General features: G+C 39.2%; 1 protein-coding gene across 1 annotated transcript in view; it reads right to left on the bottom strand.

The window, feature by feature from the left end:
* The window catches only part of DDX10 (DEAD-box helicase 10), a gene marked incomplete at both ends in the record, with an annotated part of 164,747 nt that overhangs the window by 55,672 nt on the left and 88,278 nt on the right, over positions 1 to 20,797 (bottom strand). Inside the window, 2 exons of the mRNA XM_079547406.1 lie at positions 12,235 to 12,396; positions 14,681 to 14,794. Coding sequence (XP_079403532.1) covers positions 12,235 to 12,396; positions 14,681 to 14,794 — 276 coding nt within the window. The remainder of the gene's footprint in view (positions 1 to 12,234; positions 12,397 to 14,680; positions 14,795 to 20,797) is intronic.

The following is a 20,797-nucleotide window of genomic DNA, read 5'->3' as shown; positions in this document are numbered from 1 at the left end:
CAAAAAAAAAAGACTTCACCATAGTCAAACATAACACAGCTCTCATTGTTTCAGCTCTTTTAGAACGTGAAAAAGCAGTCAATATTTTTATCTAAAGCCACAACAGCATCACATGGGCCAAAAGAAGCCACTGGGACCAGATGTCATCTGTGTGGACACTGTTAGTCTACTCGGCAACAGACCAGACCTGAGCACTCCAAGCACAAGCCCATTGCATCTCTCAGCCCTCAGCTGCCAAAACAGATGAACCGAGCATTACAGACTTATGTTGAAAAAAGAATCTTGTTTTCCAAGACCTCAAAATGGAGGTGCTGAGGACTGATTCACTTTGGTCTTACATATAGTTAATGTGCCAGAAAATCAGGCTTAGGATATATACTAAAAAACAGTATTTGGAGAACTGTTTCATCCAGTAGTTTGGTGCTAGTCATTAACTGCTTTGAAGTTTAGACTGCATGTTTGCAGAACAATGGGATAGCAACCGTTCAAGTCATCTTCCAGAAGTGATTTGACATGTATCAAAATATACAAATACGCAAGCTTGCTATCATTATTCGACCAACTTAATGATGTATGTTTACCTGAGTCTGAAAGCACTGCCATGAATAGAACCAAAATTAACAATTTTGTAACAAAACAAAAAGTCAGTTTTTATCCAGCTATTGAGATATTAATATAAGAATTGTTTACATACTCCTATTTTCCAGGGACTATTACTACATTTACAAACTGATTTACCATTTATTAGTCAATATGTATAAGTCATATCAGATTTTAGATTCTAGATTTTAAGAACATCTTCCAAATATCCCCAACCTTTACCATTAAAACCCAGCAACTTTTACTACCAACTTACTGTATACACATTACACTCAACCACCTCTGCCAATTAAAACAAGAACAGGCAGCAGAATGAGACAGCACCCAGATTGGTAAATGGCCATGGTTAAAAAAGAAAGATGAAATGACTCCATTGGGATGAACACAGCTCTGTTTGAATATACAGAAGCACAGAGAATGAAGATCTGGCTCCTCCTGAATTCCAGCAATATGAAAGACAGCAGTAAAAGCTTTTCCTTTCAAATATGAGCTAGGTGTCTTTATGAAAGACAAAGGAAGGGGAAAAAGTTGGAAATATTCAGTGAACGTTTCTTCATAGTGCTAACCAGCAGAGACAAAAGGGAAATAAGACAGGATGTTACCGTGATCCAGAGGGAGTTTGTACGATTCCCTTCCAAGTCAAGTTTGTATTCATTTCTGACCATTTTTATTTATACCTTTCTAATGATTTTACTGAGGTTTTCCACTTTCTCTCAATCCCTTTTTCTACGTGCTTTAGTTGGGCATTCTTTGCTCACTCGGGTCACCATTATTCTCTTACCTTTCTGCTAAAACACTGATCCTTTTCAAACTTTACTTTCAAAAAAGTGAAAGAGAATACAGAGCTAGAAAATAACCTACTAGATATTACAAAGCAGGATAAAGCTGTTTTTAAATTGGGTAGAACAGAAAATTTTAGATAGTGTCTTAACTACAGCCACAGGCTTAAGCCAATACAGTTGAAATTCCTGCTCAAGAGATTTACAAAGAGCACTGCAAAGACAGCTATGAAAGCAGAAGATTGACATAATGCCACAGAACAGAAATATGCCAGACAGCACAATATACGTATGTCTCTAAAGAAAAGTAAAGACAAAAAGATCTTAAAGGTGCAGAGACTGGAATGAGAAGTACAAAAAGGAAAGTAGAAGAGGAGATGGGATCAATGCACCTGGCTACCACAAAAACAGGCTGTAGGACTGTATCACCTTTTACAGTAACATTCCTATCCTGGTTTAAAAAGAACTCTAGATTTAAAAACATTTCAGTGAAGCTGCTGTTACACTGAACTGAACTACTTATATTTGATTTTTAGCCCCTTCATCTCTTGACTGGCAGAAGGTATATTCGTATTTATTGAGACCATATTCCGGTTTCAATGTACATACATCCCGCTCATGCCAACTCTGCTTTCTTTTCTGAGGTAAACAAAAGCAACTCCAGATGTCTCCCAGTATTTATGTCTATTTTCCCAAATATTCCATGAACAGGCATTTATATGAGATCTTACTATCTTTCCAACCACATTTCTCACTTTTGTTTGTACATTCAGTGATTCCTTTAGATCATGCCAGCAAAATCCCACTGCCATAGTTCACACTATGGGCAACCAGAACATCACCCATATCTTTCTTTCTTAAGGCATCCATCTCTGTAGGAAGAGCTCACAGTCCTCACATTACACTACAAGGTTCTTATTCTTATTTGCCCAAGGAGGCTGTGGATGCCCCATTCCTGGAGGCATTCAGGGCCAGGCTGGATGTGGCTCCGGGCAGCCTGGTCTGGTGGTTGGTGATTCTGCACATAGCAGGGGGTTGAAACTAGATGATGATTGTGGTGCTTTTCAATTCAAGCCATCCTATGATTCCTATAAACATGTTCACAAGCCAATTTTAAAACGCAGATTTCTCTGCTTGAGCCCAACTTAGCAAGAAAGCTTTCCTGCACTTCACTAAAAAAAATTCTTGAAACAGTCCACTGTGAATCAGGAGCCACTGGTTTGCAAAGTTCCAACTGCTGAAATTTTGGTCTATTTAATTTGTGCTACATTAATCTTATTTTATTTAACTTATTAATGAAAATGCTCAAGTGAACAGCTTGTAGAAATGTCAATATATTTGATAGATTTATTTACCAAAACAAATTCTGTTCTGACAAAATCACACATAAACACATTTCACTACACCTACTTTCCACAAAGCCCCACTATTTACTGATACTCTTTTCATTTCACTCTGTAGTAAGGAGCCTTAAGCCAGTCATTCTATTAGCTTGCTGTGGACTACTCGCAGGCTAAATTACTAATTTATTATCCTTAAAAGTATCTTCATGGTAGTTCTCAATATCTTACAGAACTCTCCTGCTGTTTCAAGATCCAATTGAAACCAATGTAAATAGTGTTACACAGCTCAGAGACCTTCCTGATCAGCTTTTAAAATTCTCCTGCAAATGATCAGTTTTCCCCACAGTTACACATCTAGCTAATGAGGACAGTCAGTAATTTCAGTGATCACAAAAATGAAAAGCTTTAGACATCATCTCATAGTTTCACATCACCGTCTGGTTTTCAACTAAACAAGAAAGAGTTACCATTAGCGAAAACCCTTCCACCTGTCTGCATTCAAAGGGGCAAAGGAACCAGCTCTGTCCTAACAACGAGGCAAAACCACAGCTCACTTTGCTTCTACTTCTAACATACAGAAAAGCTACATGCTGAACTCTGTCACTGACTTCACACTCCAGTTTCCTCTCCCACTACTGGATTTTCAAACAAACACTCATGCCCTTTTAACTTTTCCCTCAATATACTGACAACACCTACTAAAAGGAAAAACTCTCATGTTCCACGTTTTCAGGTCAAGGTGAAAAAATTAATGACTAATAGCAGCCCTTTGTGTTTGGTGAAGCTCTCAATAAGTGAAAGATTCACATAAACACAGCTTAGCAGCTGAGGTACTTGATACATAAAGATAATTGATATATATGTATATTTGATAGATATTTTAAAAACATTCCTGCAATTCTGAAAGCTTACAGGTTTTTTTCTGCCCAGAGAGCCCCTTCTTTTTTGACCCTCTTCCTACAGTTAATTGAGAGTTCATTTTAATTCGTCAAGGGGTTTGTCTGCAATATTTAATCTATAGGGACTATTGTCATGTATAAAAAGAATTTCTGCAATGTTCGTACTCAGATTTACAAGAAACGAACTCCTGGTTTTCGTGTTGTACAGCAGTTTTACCAGCCTTACTGACCTTCTCTGCTTGCTTAGCTGCAGGCATGCAACAGTTTCACCCAAGGCAATCTGTGCACCGTTTCATACCACTGCAGTTTAACCTGGCTGGCAGCTCAGCACTGCACAGCTGTCTGCTCACTGCCCTCTGCCAGGGGGAGAGACAATGGGACAAAAATAAAAGTTGTGGGCTGGAATAAAAACTATTCACTAAGTCAGAAAAGGAAGAAAAAAAGAAAAGAATAGTAATTATAATAATATAATGTATGTTTGTTCATCTTTAAAAAAAAACAAACTTAAATGCTCATCAACTGCAGGTTTTGATCAAAAATTTTAATACTGCACTTGCAATAACTGATGCTTTACCTACTGATGCTACGCTTCAGAGCTACTGATCTATTAACTCCAACAGCTGAGGTCACAGTGTCCAGCACAACAGCTTCCAGAAGTGGCTGGGATTCAGAGCAACGTCACTCTGCAGACTAAAAAATTCTGGCTGCATTTGCTAATAAAGTTTTGCTGGTTGATAGCAGCACCAGATTTCATTTTTTAGTATTTACTATCAACTGTTACTTTAGTAGGAGTTATTTTAGAGACTCAGAGTCAAATGTGCTACAGAAAATGCACAAACAGCTGCTCAGAATTTCACAGCATCTCTTACATACTGGCATCATCCTATCCAAAACCTGGTTTCTGCCCAGATTTTAAAGCACAGATGTGCTCTGAAATGCGACTTTGTACATCTCACTGTGGTATCCCACATTTGTTTCTCTCAGAAGAGTTCACACCAGCTCTGTGCTACTTACATGCAAAAGTTGTTGTGTTTTTTTTTAACTGCTCAGCTTGCAAGCGACTTGGGATCTGAAAATCCTGCTCTAATAAACACACCAGCAGCCCACACAGCAAGATTAATCTTCTGTACACAATCAGCATGCACATGAGCCAACACAAACAAATCCTGTTCTCTTCCACAGCGGTTTTGCTCTGCACAGGTGGATAGAATAAAGACTAGAAATCAGTGAGAACTATTTATTATTTTAATAAGTTAAAAATAAACAGAATGAGGGAGGGCAGAATACACACCGAATAAGAAAATCTCATTTCAGCAGTCAGTTTTTCAGCCATTGCTACATTTTATTTTTCTTTTTAACTGCGCATTTAAATGTGCTTTAATATTTGTTTAGAAATAGAGATTAGGAAATCATCTACATGCAAACAGTGGCCCAACCACCAAAACAACACTCCCAGCTGAAAGATAAAACTGAACAGAACAGACATTGAGTATTATTTTCAGCCAAGGATAAAAGAAAATATATTATGCAGTGTACAAAATTGGTCACTGCTGAATACACAAATTTAAATACCTTCAGGGAAAAAAGGAAAAGCTTTTTTATGCCTTTGGTGATTGATTTTTATTTTGATCTGTTTACATTTGGGTTTAGATATCTATTAAATAATCTCTTTAAACAACCAACAACATAAAGTAACAATGTAAAAACCTCGTGTACGACTGATGCTTATTCATTAGGCAGGGAAAATGAAACACACAAGTATAGAATGATCTGTATAAGACGGCATAGGAAAAGTATGAAAGTGTGGCAACAAAAGCATGGCAACAAAAGCATGTGAAAGACAGCATAAGCATTAAGCAAGCAGTGGAGAAGGACTCAAAGGTAAATGCAGAATGCATCCTCATTTAAGAGAAAAAAAACTAACTGGCAGAAATTGACCCTTAAAGGGCACTGTTAGAACAAAATCAATACAGGACAGTGGTTGACAGAAATGAAAATGATTCCCTTCTCATCTAACATCTGCGCAAACCAAACATGTTTTCAGGACAGATGTTTTTTTAACAAGATATTAAGTACTTTCAATAGGCCATCTGCTTTGAACATACATACCCTTAACAAATGTATACAAATATATACATACAGATTGATTCTAAAAAATAGGTTTCCAAAGAGAAAGAGATATTAAATTCAGCTAATTAATATACAGAGGCAGTACAGTAAGATTCCTTGTTGTGTGCAAATTGCAGTCTGAGTGAGACTCTGAACACACACAGGTGAAGCCAGTTGAAGCCTCACTTTCTCCCCCATTCTCCAGGTGCCCATTCTGGCTCTCCCTCCTGTGAGTGGCACTGGCACACACCTCGTCAGGGCGTACACAAACCTGTTACTCCATTATTTCAGTTGCTGCTTTGTCACATCAGCGACATGAAGCCAGAAACTCTGATTTTGCAGGAAAATTAGTAAAAATCATAGGATACTTCAGTTTTAAGTGCAGCCCATCCAGTTTTCAAAGTGAAAAGAAAAAAAACAAGGAAAACACAAGCAGTGAGCGCAGTGAGATCAAACAGATTCCGGTGCTCAGACTTGCCAAGGATGGCGGTCAGTCCATCAAGCAGCACCCAGCCTCCTTATCTTAACAGCTCTGCACCCAGGATGGAACAGCAGCAGCGCCAGTATACAACAGCAATAGAAGTATTCAGACAGGCTTTCTAACAAAGTAATCCTCTCCTGACTCATTTCTACACATCTCTCCATCTCTAATGCTTCTCTCTGAGCTCCTCACAGCTGCTGCCGTCCTCCCTCTATATTCTGCACTTACACCAGCATGCTCCTTACAGGAGAGAGCAGTGTTACCTCCACACAGCACCAAACCAACCACACAACCATGCCGTGACCTGACACACTGCCGCTCACCAGGAAGGACCATCCCGGTGCTTTGCCTAACAGGGAGCTTACCAACATTACTTCCTTTGAAATACAATGCACTCGCTCTTCAGAACTAACACAGTGATTGAATTTCCCACTCCAAAAACTATTTTTCATGGGTTCTTTTATTTTCCAGCATAACGAGTGGTTCGTGTTGCCTAACATCTGTATTTCTCTTTACTAGGTTGGATGGGGCCCTGGGCAGCCTCAAATGGTGGGTGGCAGCCCTGCCCATGGCAGGGGGTTGGGACTGAGGGGACTTTAAGGTCCCTTCCAGCCTAAGTCATTACATGCTTCTACAATACAAACACATCCAAATCATAGACTTCCTGTCATGAACAGAAGTCATTTGCAAAAGCGAATCATTAGCAAAGTCTGGTAGGGGGCTGCAAAAGGTCAGCCAGAAAAGGGGAAAAGTACAAGCAATTCTCCCTGAGAACTTTTCCACCTGGGAAACGTACAACCAGCACACAGGGCTGGGGCTGGAGGCAGAGCCAATGGCTGCAGCATTAGCCAGCAGGTAAGGCCGAAGGAGCGCAGCAAGGTGTGGGACACACAGTGGAGGGACAACTGCTGTACACAGCAGCTGACATCCCAACTAATTGATGCAATCATTCTCCTGCTAGTTAAAAAACCACCAGCATTACTGCTTTTAAAAATAAATTCACAGTTTAATTCTAACATTTGGCTGATTACATAATAAAAAGAATTCTTTCTCCATAAGTAAACTTATATCTCGTTTTCAATTTTAAAAAATTCTAGGCAACATCATCACACACGAGATCTGAATTTCCTTACCAGTCCACATTACTTCAAAAATGAGTTTTAACAGAAAGTTATTCATTACATTCACTGGGAAAGCACACTCCCGAAACCACAAGTTTCTATCCCATCAAAACCTTTCCCTAAGTTACACTCAGTTCCTGCAGTATCAGGACCCTGAGGACGACCGTATCTTGCTTGCAATACCACTCAGCTCAGGGAAATGATGCCTTTTAGCCATGTTCTAGTGTTGATCATCTCAAGTTCATAGCATATTGCACTTGCTGGAAAGGGAGGAAAAAATGAGGCTTCTATTCATTTTTTCCTTCAGCACCCAGTTGAAAGAAAGTGATGTTATTAAAAAGCAAGACTAATCTCCCTCTGCCAGTGTTTTCATCCTAACAACAGCACTTTCTCAGTTAAAAACTTGAAAAATGGAGCGCAAAAACATCTTCTGAATACTTTATTTGCTTCTCCTTTTATTGTTGTTGATAACATTTTACACATTTCAAAAAGGAGCTCAAATTCATACCTCTCTCTCTGCTGTCATTAGATTTCCCTTCATGCAGAATTCTTTCCACATCATCTCCCTTGGTGCTACTGCCCTTTCCCTTGTGGTCAACTGCTAAAATTCACTCTGCTTCCAAAATTTCAATAGGAATTAATTACGTTACAATTATACCTCAGGTTTTTATTTATTTTTACCCATCACATTTTCAATTTTCCCCCATTTGCAAAGGAAACAGAGGATAACAGAATATGAATCTCTTGAAGGAAACCTAATTATAGTGTAGATGCTTTGCAAGTTTGCACATGCCTTAAGGCACTGCAACACATCTCATCTAATCCAAGAATCTCATGAATGCACCAAAACGTATTTCTGATCATACTGAAAACTGTGTTCATTTAAATGACATCCAGAAATGGATTTAAAAGCAGTGGCCTGTGGATAGTTTCTGAGTAGGTCTGCTATTCATCAGAAAGGATTTTGCGAGGAAAGTTCGTATTAAGCTGACAGGCCATATTCACCTCAAAAGTTAATAATAAAAGAAGTTATTTCATGAAAGTTTTGATTTTAAGAAGTTCCATTTTTTTCCTCAAGACCTTTCATCATCAAGAATATTCAAAAGAAACCACAAAAAGAGGGATTTTCAATGGAAGTCGACCTATAAAATGACAATTTTTTAAAAAGTTAAAAAGGAATGTTTTCATGAGTCCACCCACAGCCTAAATCAAAACACGAATCCACAGGCGGGACACAAAAAACTTGCTGAAACAAAGCAATATTAGTACAGCCCTCCACAAGCTGTGCTGATATTCTCAGCCATCCTATGAAGGCTGTGGCAGACATTCCACTTCAGAGGCCCTTTGATGTCTGGATTACTGAGGTACTCAGCCAGGGTAAGGACTGCTGCACTTGCTTTATACAAAACCAAAACGCACTTGTGCTCCAGCGCTTTTCCCACCCACCTAAATAATGCTTTTAATAGAAGCAACATGTTTCAAAAAATGATTTAAAGAATGGAATGGAAACTGCCAAATACACAGAACAGAAAATTACAGCAATCCCCAGGGGCAGCAGGAAGTAAAGAATTAAAAGAAGGAAATCTGAACCGACACACACATCCCTGAGATGCTGCAGGCCAGGCTGGATGGGGCGTGGGGCAGCTCAGCTGGCGGATGGCTGCCCTGCCCACAGCACAGGGTTGGGACTGGGTGGGCTTGAATGTCCCCTCCAACTATTCTGTGGTTCTTTGATCTAGATTTGTCATTTTTGACATTTTGACATATGCTATTTATTTTTATTGGATTAGCATGAACAAAATAAACCGCATTTAGTAGGTTAGGTATAATGAAATCAAGCCTACAGCTCATAAAAAAAATACTAAAGTAATCATTTTTGGCAGCCATACTTATACATGTACATAGGTATGCTAAATCTTCAGGTTTCATAAATAAAATCTATTATTCTAGCAAAGTACTGTCTAACACAATGTCTCCTAATATTATACCCAAAATAGGGACTCAAGGTGCACACAAGTTTTTGCACATTTACAATTACATGCAACAAACATTTAAAGGTCAGTACACCACGTACAGAAACTGATCTTTATGGTCCAAATTCTTATATTATCTTTTTTTTTTTTCTCCCTCATCAACCACACATGCGTTAATATATACAAAATAGCAGCAAATTTTAACAGCATCCTCATTCTGGTAATTGTACATAAAACTGCAGATAGTAGCTTCAGTAACAAGAAATTCAAACAAATCCAAATTGGAGTGCTAATGGCATGCTTCCTAACAACCCTGCTCACCACCATGTCTGAGACCAAAAACATGCATACAATGGAACTTCCAATAGGAAATTCAGAGAATGACCAGGCATCTGATCAGGCTTGTCCAGCACAGCCATGATGCAGTTCTGCTTCCCTGTGGTCACCGAGATTGTCATCAAAGATCCAGACTCAGCAAAGTATCTGCTGTTAACTGATGTTAACTTTTAGGGAGGGAAGTTTCATGAGACAGGTGAACTTTTTAGACACTACTGGGGAGGCAAAGTGAGAGTGGCCATGTAATTGCTTTCTATTGTCAGGCAGCTTGAATTTCAAATAATGAGGTTTTCCTTAATCCAGCCTTAAACACCCTTCAAAAACCCTGCCTGTTCCCTTGCACTCTTCACGTAATCCAGGGCTGACAATTTGCCCACTGATAGTGCAGTAAGTTCCAAAAAAGTACCAGTGACAAACCAGTGGCTGAAAGCAGATACATTGTGATTCTCATCTAGCTATAATCTCTAAATTATACCATGGAACTTCTCCATACAGTGTCAGTTTAACCAATATACACTTTCTATGCCCCTTAATGGCACACAAGAAGAGTGGCTCTTCTGATCCCCTGACGAGCTTAATATGACCCAAGAGAAGAGAGACCCTGCTTGCCTCTGCTTACATCAGACACACCAACAGGACTTGACATATTTTCCCAACTATTACAACTATTTCCTAAGCAACAACAGCTTGCAGTCAGGAAACGTCGACATAAAGCATATCTTTATAAAAATGTACAGCAACAAAAATACATTCCCTCTGTGCTACTTTACCTTAAAGAACCTCTATTATTTTTGTCTAAAATTAATTGGCATTTCAAACTTGAATGCTTTTTAAAGTGAGGGTGGAAGATCATCTTCAACCACAAGAGTGGTGAGATAGCAGGGAAGCAAATGAGAGTCCAACAAAGGGAATTCTGAACTCCATCTATCAGCTTTCCAGCCATTTCAATTTCATCTTTTTTAAATATGGGAAAGTAAAAACTGAGGATACCAAACATTTTGTAAGATCACTTCAAAAATTAAATGACAATCAGGAAACTGAATGCTATGTCATGTACAAAGGGTTTACCATAAGGAACATTTTTTACTTCTCATTGTTAAGCCACAAATAAAGAATCTGAATGTGCAAGCAATTCTTGAATGCAGCTCTTAAAACTGAAGACACATTTCACAATCCCTCAGTAAGAAGATTTCTTTAAAAAATATTTTTCTTTCTGTCATAGCACCTTTTTCCCTTTTTTTTTTTTTTTCCTTTCTATTTCTTTTCCTAAAGAATAATACCTAAGTAGCAAGGCACATTTGAGAAACTTGTCACTTTCCATAGTTATAAAAAAAAACAACACCATTCTACATTTATGGTACGGCATATTCCGTTCATTTTATTTGTCTGGCTTTCAAAAGGAGGCTTTCTCTTTCTCCATCGTATCTCCACAGGTGAAATATTGCTTTTCTAAATGCAAGTGAATATCTGATCAATGTTATTTATTCTCCTTGGCGCTATGGAGACGAAGATGCGCTAACGGGCCAGTTGATGAAGCATTTAATCATTAGAGTCTAGCACCAAACATAAAACAGCATCGCTCAAAGAATATGACTTTGACAGTAAATGGCAGATTGATATATCAGTCTCTCCTTGTTTTTCAAGCTGCATCTTTGAATTGTAATTCCTTTAAAATTCACTATAATTTTATCTTTTCTGTAGACAATAGATTATTTCTTTGCAGCTGTTCTTAAATGTAATGCTGCACTAATGAAAAAGGAGGTGAGATTTTTCTAGATCTCATGATTTCAAGAGGACTACAGTGGCAGATTTTCAAGTTAAATGTGTGAAGTATGCTTTGACTTCAGCTGGATACTCCAGTGCCCAAATGTAACTTGAAGATTCTGTAAATGCTCTCTGAACAATTCTGCTCAAACAGAAGCCTTAACTGGGGCCAGAACATCCACCATCAATCACTAGCAATTAGTGGATAAAGGCAAACTGGATTGGCATTTGCAAAGCAGGGAAATAAAACAACTTTTAATGCTTTGGAAATTAGAAGCTTTGAGTATAAATTAGGTCAATAATAAAATACAGTCCCACAATCTCACATTTACCCATAATAATGAAAAAAAAAAAAACCCAAACCAACCAAACAAAAGTCTAAATAACAGTGACACAAAAAGTTAGCACTTACGCCTATCTGAAATGCATTACTGAATGTTGAGTGAGGGTACTCTAGAAACACTGCAGGTTTTTTCAATTCCCCTTCCCCCTGTACAGTTGTATCAGGGAAAAAGCAACCAAACTTCTCCTTCCCTCCAAACAAACCGTTAAAACCATAAAATAACACTGCCACTGAACTCTTCCCAGATTTTAAAGCTGTAATCAAAGATGCATTGTTATAAACATCTGTTGAATAAGGCTTTGAGGCAATTAGCTATTCACAATGTCAGAGCAGTCCTTCTGTGTCCTATGTAACACTGAAAATACCAATGCACTTACACAAACCTGTGTTGCACCTATTTCATAATATATTTAAGTATACTCACTGAGCAATCTGTATCAAGTATCTACTTTTGCACTTCAGTAACTGAAGAAGAAATTAACTCACCCTGTGTTTTTCCTTAATTTTCTTTCTGTATTCTTCTTTGTCAAATTTGTCTTCTTCCCGCAGTATCTCTCTCACTTTATCTAAGTTGATACCAGTAGCATCATCTTCTTCATCTGTTTTTGCCAAACTGGATTTTTGCACAGGTGGCCATTGCTGCACTAACTGAATTATACATGACAAGAAAAACAATAGTTAGGAATGTTTCTTAACAATAAAGTTCTTGCGTCCTAAGTAGTCCAATACATTATTTTCTGGACTAAACAAAGATTATCATAGAATCATTAAGGTTGGAAAAGATCTCTAAGATTATCTAGTTCAACTGTCCACCCCCCACTAATACTGCTCACTGAACCACTGCCTAAGTGCTACATCACCACTGCTGAACACCCCAGGGACGGTGACTTCACCACCTCCCTAGGCAGCCTGTGCCAGTGCTTCACCACTCTTCCTGAGAAGAAATTGTTCCTAATATCCAATCTGAAATCCAATCATTTGCAAAGGAAAAAAAAAACCAAAACTCTGTACAATATAAACTCAGATATCTCACTCAAAATCACATTCAGTTAAAAATAAGTATTTGAAAATGAAAACCCTCACTACATTGTTACTGCCCAATAGATTTACTTGAACTTTTTCCTGTTTTTCAAAAATTTGTGGAAAAAAAAAAACACCACATTACTTGTGTCTAATGGCACATTTTGGGAGAAAATTTATATTTGCTTTCAAAAAATGACTCTCCAAAATACAAGCAGCAGAACAGAACAGCAGTCAATTTAAATAGTGTATCTTCAAGTAAACAGTTAATATTCCAACATATTAATGGAGAGAAGAAAGAGAAAAGTCTACATCACAGAGTACATGAGAAATCATAATTGTTGTTCCGTATTTTTAGGGAAGCGAGGAGAACAGATGAGGAGGTTTATACTGGTTGTTACGTGAAAACTTGAGTGGAAATGTTTTAAGATTGAAGTTTCACTTGGGGATGATGTGACAAAATTCAACATCATTTGAATATCTGAAATTCTAAACAAAAACTACAATTCACCGAAAAACACCCACACCTATGACATATGAGCTTATGGTAGGCAAAGACATCTTTGCAAGAATCATTCTTGCTTAATAGATTTACAGAGAACTAACTCTTAACAAATAAACCAAATGACAGAAAGTACAGAATGTCTTTCAGATAGCTTATAAAAACAAAAACAATGATGCCAAGGCATCTTTAGGGCTTCCCAACGTGCACCGTGTTGTTCACCAAAACGTCAGCAATCCCAATCTGTTTTCACTCATAAAATTGAGCTTTTGTGATTATGTTTGATAAGAAGATGCTTTTCCTGAAGGAAATTATTTTTATCAAAGACAAGTATGCAGAGCAGTAAAACTTCTAAGTGCAGCTTCTTACTGCCCATAAGTCATGTTCATTGTATAGTTTCCTAACCATAATTCTTCTCCTACTTTTTACTCTACATCTTTTCTGCTTTGTTGCACCAACACATGAAGCATTTGTATGTGTAATTTAAGAACAGAAAACTATTTTAGAATATCTAAAAATATGTGAGTGCATGATTTCTAGTCAGCAGAGTAACTTGTAAAATCTTTTAAATTGTGACTAATGCCATTATTTATATGGCTATAAAATTATTTCATTTGATCACAAAAACAAATGAAGTGCTTGAAATTGATCTACAGTTTAAAAAAATTTTTAAAAAACCACTACATTTTTCACAGTGTTTGAAATAGAAAAACAATGTACATATTTGAAGCTATTTGAAGTAAAATAAAATGTTAGAAAAGTTTGTGAAGACTTCCTTGTGAGGTTATCACCTCGTGAGGAACCCAACAGTGACTAGCAATCCACAATCACTCCTTTCTGGACTAAATCAATACATTTTTCCAGGGATTATGAAAAGATCCAGTTATATCACTGGCAAATTTTGATACAATTTTACATCTGCACCAGTAGGTGGAAATTTGGTACTCCCTTAGGTTTTCAAACAATATTTTCAATCTAGAAACAGTGAGTGTTGGAAAGAATATCACAGACTCCTAAGGTTTGCACATTAACTCAAGACTTAGGGAAGCTTTGGCAATTACCTGTAAGAAAACAGCATTATGTTTCTATAAGGAAAAGCTCAGTTCTGTATTCCACCTAACCTTGAAGATAATACGCAGGAGCAAAGTACAGACAGGTAGATGTACTAACTGTTCTTTTCCAAATACCTTAACACACATAACTGTGAAACGACATCACTATACAACAACACCTCTCTGTTCCTCAGAGGAAGTGAATAGTTTTGCAGAACTTAAACCAATAATGAAAATGACACACTTCTAAAAATAATTTTTTATATACGTACATACATACAGACTACAAGCATTTTTGCCTTTATAGGAACTACAAATTCAGTTCCCACCAATATGAAGTTATTCTGAATTATCTTACCTCTCCATCTTCAGTAAAAACTATTCTTGTGTTCACTTTAAATTTCTTCTTCAATATCTTTTTGGCTTCTTGAGTCTTAGTTGTTTTTTTCTTCACCTTTGAGTTTGATGCATTCTGTATAAAAGAATAAACACAATTTCTTAGTGGGTTTTCTTTCAATGGGTGGGAGGGCATCACAAAATATATGCCTTGAACTTTCTTAAGAGCAATTAGACATATTAACACGTAATTGTTAGAAGGCACAAACGCAAGAATGATGCTCAGTGAACAGCAGCTAACAGCCTTTTTCAAATCCTCTTTTTCTATGAACATGTTGTTTCATGAGGAACTCATTTATTCTGTTAGAAACTTAGCAAGTTTTAAACCCTACTCACAGCAGGGCACCAGACGCACCCAAACCTCATGAACCTTTCAGGGACAATGACACACAATTCACCAGCTTATGCTGTCAGTGTGCAAGCCTCACCACAGCAGAAATGCTGTATAAATGACTGAAGCCGTCAGTCACAACTGATCAGATCACTTTCATCTCACCTGTCACTAAGTGATCAAAGTAACACAGCAACTTGAGTAACTTCTGCATCAGTGAAAGGCAGAAGAGGTGATGCGGAAACCTTCCTATTTTGTAACTCCTGGTCTGCAATGTGGTGGGATTGGAAGGTATAAAAATGCTGAGATTTTGGAAGTAGTTTGCAACTGTAGGAAGACTATTTTAATTAACTTATTTTTCAATGCTTTTTACAAAAGTAATGTCAGGTCCCCAGATGGCTCCTAAGAGTTTCCAACATCCATCTCTGTGATGGTAGCACAGAACACACAACCAAAGAACACAGAGATTCCTGGACTATGACTCTTTTGCCAAGAAGTAAAAAACCATACCTATTCAGGCACCTAAAGTGATGCAACACACAGAAGACATTTGAAACAACAGCTGCTATTGCAGCAAGTATTTTATATTTCCACTGGAATACATGCAGAATGCTTAGGGGAAGACACACAACCCATCTTCATTCTGTAAAGACTTTCTTGCATAGTGGAGCACTGCAAAGTGGCTTCCTGAAAGCCAGCCTGAACTTCTGATAAGAAATAGAAAGTAGCTAAAGCACCAGGGAGAAAACAAAACCTGAGGAGGTCTCTCTCTCTCTCTCTCTCTCTTTTTTTTTTTTTTTTTTTAATTTATTTTATTCTGTTTTCTATTCTACATCAAAAGAAGCAAAAAAATTAACTCAAAGTCACACTCATTACAGTCAGCCCACTAATACACTGAAGTATGAACTACAGAAGAGAAGAATCAGAGTCTTCTTAACAGGAAAAACAGCTTGTGACAACTACTGAGCTATGCTATAGGTAATGACCATATCCATTATAGAAAACTGTAACTACAGCAAGACCTGCATCCTCAGTACTTCACAGGACTATTGTTGCTCTGTGCAGGCACTACTAATGAATGACACACACCTTCAACAGCTCACAAAGCCACACTATTCCTTCACTCCTGTTGCTTATCCTATAAACACAAACTGTCTGAGACTATGCAAAACCATAAAACCCTCATCTGTAATGAGCACATCAGCTCACTAATAGAACAACAGAAATTGTCCAGGGCAAGAACTTAGAGGGATTGCTTGATAGCTAGTACAGTAACGTTTCTTACTACCAAAACCTTTTTTTTTTCAACAGTTGCTTTTACTTCTGTTTCAGTTTTTTAATCTTACTGAATTGCCAGTATTATTGGTACCAACACAGTATGTCGATGAAAAAAGGTTTTCTAACTAAAGAGGACAAATATTGTTATCTAGCATGCATACAATGGCAATATTTCCAGTTACATCTACCTCTTGTCCATCTCTGTGAGATTTTGAGAAGTATTTTGATGCTGCAAAGTAGCACAAAAACAAATGGGACAGGTCAAAATTTCCAAACAAAGAGGAGGAAGGAGAAGAGAAGAAAACAAATGAAAAATTAAATTCCAAAACTACACATTTAAAATGCACAGTATAAGACTGGTGGCTGAATTTGGCAGATGTACGACTGAAAGGTAAGAGACAGTGATTAAAAAATGCAAAGAGCATCAGAAAGAAACTCTGCATACCTTATAGATAATTAAATTGTACTCTCTATTGGGACACATTTTTTAGTTTACTAAACTGAACACACTTCAAAAGAAGATCTCCTGACAGCCTTAGTTTAATGCCAACTAACAGTGCAGAGATCCAGTGGGCTCAGATACCAAAACATTTAATCACAGAACTAGGCAGAACTTTTTGAATGACACGATCTGCTGTTCAGCAGAAACGTCACAACCTGAGATGGAGGTCTGGCAGGTCAGTGCAGTGGTTGCTCTCACAGCCTCCCTGTCTCACATGGTCTGAGTCTCCTACATTGTTCAGACGAGTTGGGCAGGTTGGCTTCAAGGAGCTACCATGAGGTGACATGACCATTGCTTCAGTCCTCCTCTGGGGACATCTCTTGCGTACCTCTGGAATCCCTACAGCCCTGCAGTCTCTCTGCAACCTAAGTCCTTCCCTGCATGCATGCCCAGAATCATCTCTCAGAGCATCCAGTCCTCATTTTTCTTGTGCCAGTGGCTGCCACTGTACCTTGAGTGTGTTTGAACCAGGAGTTTCTCCAGGCAGCAGCAGATCTAACATAAGAGGGGTTGTTTCCCCCTGATCACAGAATCATAGAACCACAGGGTTGGAAGGGACCTCAAGGATCACGAATCTCCAAACCCCCTGCCACATGCAGGGCCACCAACTTCCACATTTAATACCAGACCAGGCTGCCCAGGGCGCCATCCAACCTGGCCTTGAACACCTCCAGGGATGGACAGGGCATCCACAACCTCTCTGGGCAGCCTGTTCCAGCACCTCACCACTCTCTCTGGAAAGAATTCCCCCCTGACATCCAACCTCAATCTTCCCTCCCTCATCTTAAAACCATTTCCCCTTGTCCTGCTGTTATCTACCCTTTCAAAGAGTTGATTCCCCTCCTCTCTGTAGGCTCCCTTTAGGTACTGAAAGGCTGCAATGAGGTCACATCACAGCCTTCTTCTCTCCAGGCTGAACAAGCCCAGCTCCCTCAGCCTGTCCTTGTAGGGGAGGTGCTCCAGTCCCCTGATCATCTTTGTGGCTCTCCTCGGGACCCTCTCCAACAGCTCCCTGTCTTTCTTGTATTGGGGGCTCCAGACCTGGACACAGTCCTCCACATGGGGCCTCACAAGGGCAGAGTAAAGGGGGACAATCACCTTCCTGTCCCTGATGGCCACCCCTCTTCCACGCTTATATGGAGCCCAGGATACCATTTGCCTTCTGAGCTGCAAGAGCACACTGCTGGCTCATGTTAAGCTTTTCATCCATCAGGACCCCCAGGTCCTTCCCTGCAGGGCTGCTCTCAAGGATCATTCCTTCCAGTCTGTATGGATGCCTAGGATTCCTCCGGCCCAAGTGCAAAACTCTGCACTTTGCCATGTTGAACCTCATCAGGTTCACCCAGGCCCACCTTTCAAGCCTGTTGAGGTCCCTCTGAATGGCATCCCTTCCTTCCACCGTGTCAACCGCACCACTCAGCTTGGTGTCATCAGCAAACTTGCTGAGGGTGCACTCGATTCCGTCATCGATGTCATTGATAAAGATGTTGAAGAGCTCCGGTCCCAAGACAGAACCCTGGGGGACGCCGCTCGTTACCGGCCTCCACCTGGACATGGAGCCATTGATGACCACCCTCTGTCTGCTTCCTTTCAATCAATTTCTTATCCATCGAGTAGTCCACCCATCAAATCCACATCCCTCCAGTTTGGAGATAAGGATGTGGTGGGGGACCATGTCAAAGGCCTTGCTCAAGTCCAGTAAATGACATTGGTCGCCTTTCCCCTGTCCACCGATGCCATCACTCCATTATAGAAGGCCACCAGATTGGTCAAGCATGACCTTCCCCTGGTGAAGCCATGCTGGCTGTCTCGGATCACACGCTCATTCCTTGTGTGATCAAGCATGTCATCCAGGATGATCTTGTTCCATGATCTTCCCAGGTACAGAGGTGAGACTCACCAGCCTGCAGTTCCCGGGGTCCTCCTTGCTCCCTTTCTTGTAAATGGGAGTGACGTGACCCTTCCACCAGTCATCTGGGACCTCATCTGACAGCCACTTTTCAAATATGACGGAGAATCACTTCAGCTCATAGCCTCCTCCCATTCCCCCCACCACCTAAGCCCTGTCATCTATACCCAACACGCTCCCTTCACCCAAAATCTTACAGTGCTGGACTGTGCTGTGACCCTGCATTTGAACAGCTACATAAAAGCATTCATTCCCCATCACAAAGGGTTCTGGTGCATTCACTTGCTGTAAGAAGCATGTAAGCAATTGGCAGACCTCCGATTTTCATAATTTTCTGTGCCAATTGGTTTCCTGCATTGTTCAAGGTATTCTCTTTGTTCAGCTCCCATTTTCATCTTTCATACTAGAAGATACCTGACAATTTACAAGCAGCTGCTTGGCACTTAATCCTCATTCTTCATGGCTTCATCTGTTTTTTTCACAATGAGTTCATCTCACCAGCAGCTGGAGGCTGCTAAAAGACCTCCTCTACCTGTTTAACCTCAAGTGCTGCAGAGAACGTGGTTTCAGCAGGGGCAATGACTTCTCTCTAACTGCTCATTAAATAGAAAGCTGAAAGCTGAGGTTACAGGCTGTGCCAGCAGAAGCACTGTCACACCAGCAGGCACGGGTGAATAGAAGGATTCTGCTGACATCTAGACTTTGCTCCTAACAGTAGAGCACAGAATGTGGCTGGGCATTTTAAGATGAGCTGAGAGCTCAGAGCAGGTCCCTATACTGCCCTGCTCACTCAAAAAATACTGTGCATCAAAATCTGCTCAACCAGTATCTGCCTCAGTAAACCTACTTGTAAAGCTGCATTACACCATCCAATAAGCCAAATGGAAACACAGTGAGCATACATGATCTGGGCATAGGGTTTACATTACTGTTAGATGTTAAACAAACGATGCAGTTGAACTCAAGTTGGCAACCAGCTGAAACAGCAGCTGCCATATGCTTCCTTTGCACTTAGAAGCAGCTACCACCTGTTACCAACATGGATAAGGCCCTCTAGTCTCAGGTTTTCGTCCATAAATGTGGAAAAGAAATGTGATAAAAACATCACTGAACAGATAAAACAGGGTAAGAAGTACCAGAAGTCAATCACGTGAGTTTATCAAAATCTCATAAAATGTAGGCTCAGCTGCAGCATTTGAAGGCTTTTATGATTTTTAGTCAAAAGCCTAAATTTTGCCTTCCTTCTGCACATGCACGTGTCAGATGACTTGCTGGATTAGAACATGACTGGGAACAAAACCAGTTCTTAGAAGCACAGAAAATTCAAACATTTTGATAAATAATCAGGAACAATACAACTAATATGTAGCAGGCTCTTCTTTTAAGTAAATTTTTCTTTTTTTTTTTTCTTTTTTTTTTCTTTCTTTTTTTTTTTTTAAAGAAAAGGAACAGACTTTTTTCCTCCTAGTTTATTGGATCTGATATTCTTAGCTGAAACTCAATTAAAAATGTTTTCTAAATGAAGATACTGACAAATCTAAGACGTAAGAATTTACTATATTTCAATTACAACTTTTTGCTGCACAGCTGGTGCATCAGAAACAGGAATGACAGTTAATTTTGCCATTCTAACATGGATTCATTTTCTTTATTAATGCAACTGATAAAGTCCACAGTTCAGACTTGGAGTATACAACACTCAGTAACTCACGGTAAAAGCACTTCCACTCTCTTAATGTAACTAATACAAGCTTGCCTGGGCCTTTGGGCTTAGGGTGTTACAAATCATCAACTGTAACATTTTATTTCTTTCTAACTTCATTTTTTCTACTTAATTTCAACTCCTGCAGGCACTGAAAGCAAGGCCAGTGCATGTGCTGCAGAGGCTGGCTAAAACGCGATTATGTTACTGTGGAAGGGAAAAACAGCAGCAGAAAATAATTAGTTCTTCAGTTATGTTAGATATAAAAAGCATTAATACTTTCCCAGCTTTCTTTTGTGGGTTCCCCTCCCCCAAACACACACACATTTATAACTTGAAATGACTAGGAAGAAAAGT

This window comes from Tetrao urogallus, assembly GCF_951394365.1.
Source record: "Tetrao urogallus genome assembly, chromosome: 1".
Taxonomy (NCBI): Eukaryota; Metazoa; Chordata; class Aves; order Galliformes; family Phasianidae; genus Tetrao; species Tetrao urogallus.
This window is presented reverse-complemented; position numbering and strand designations above follow the sequence as displayed.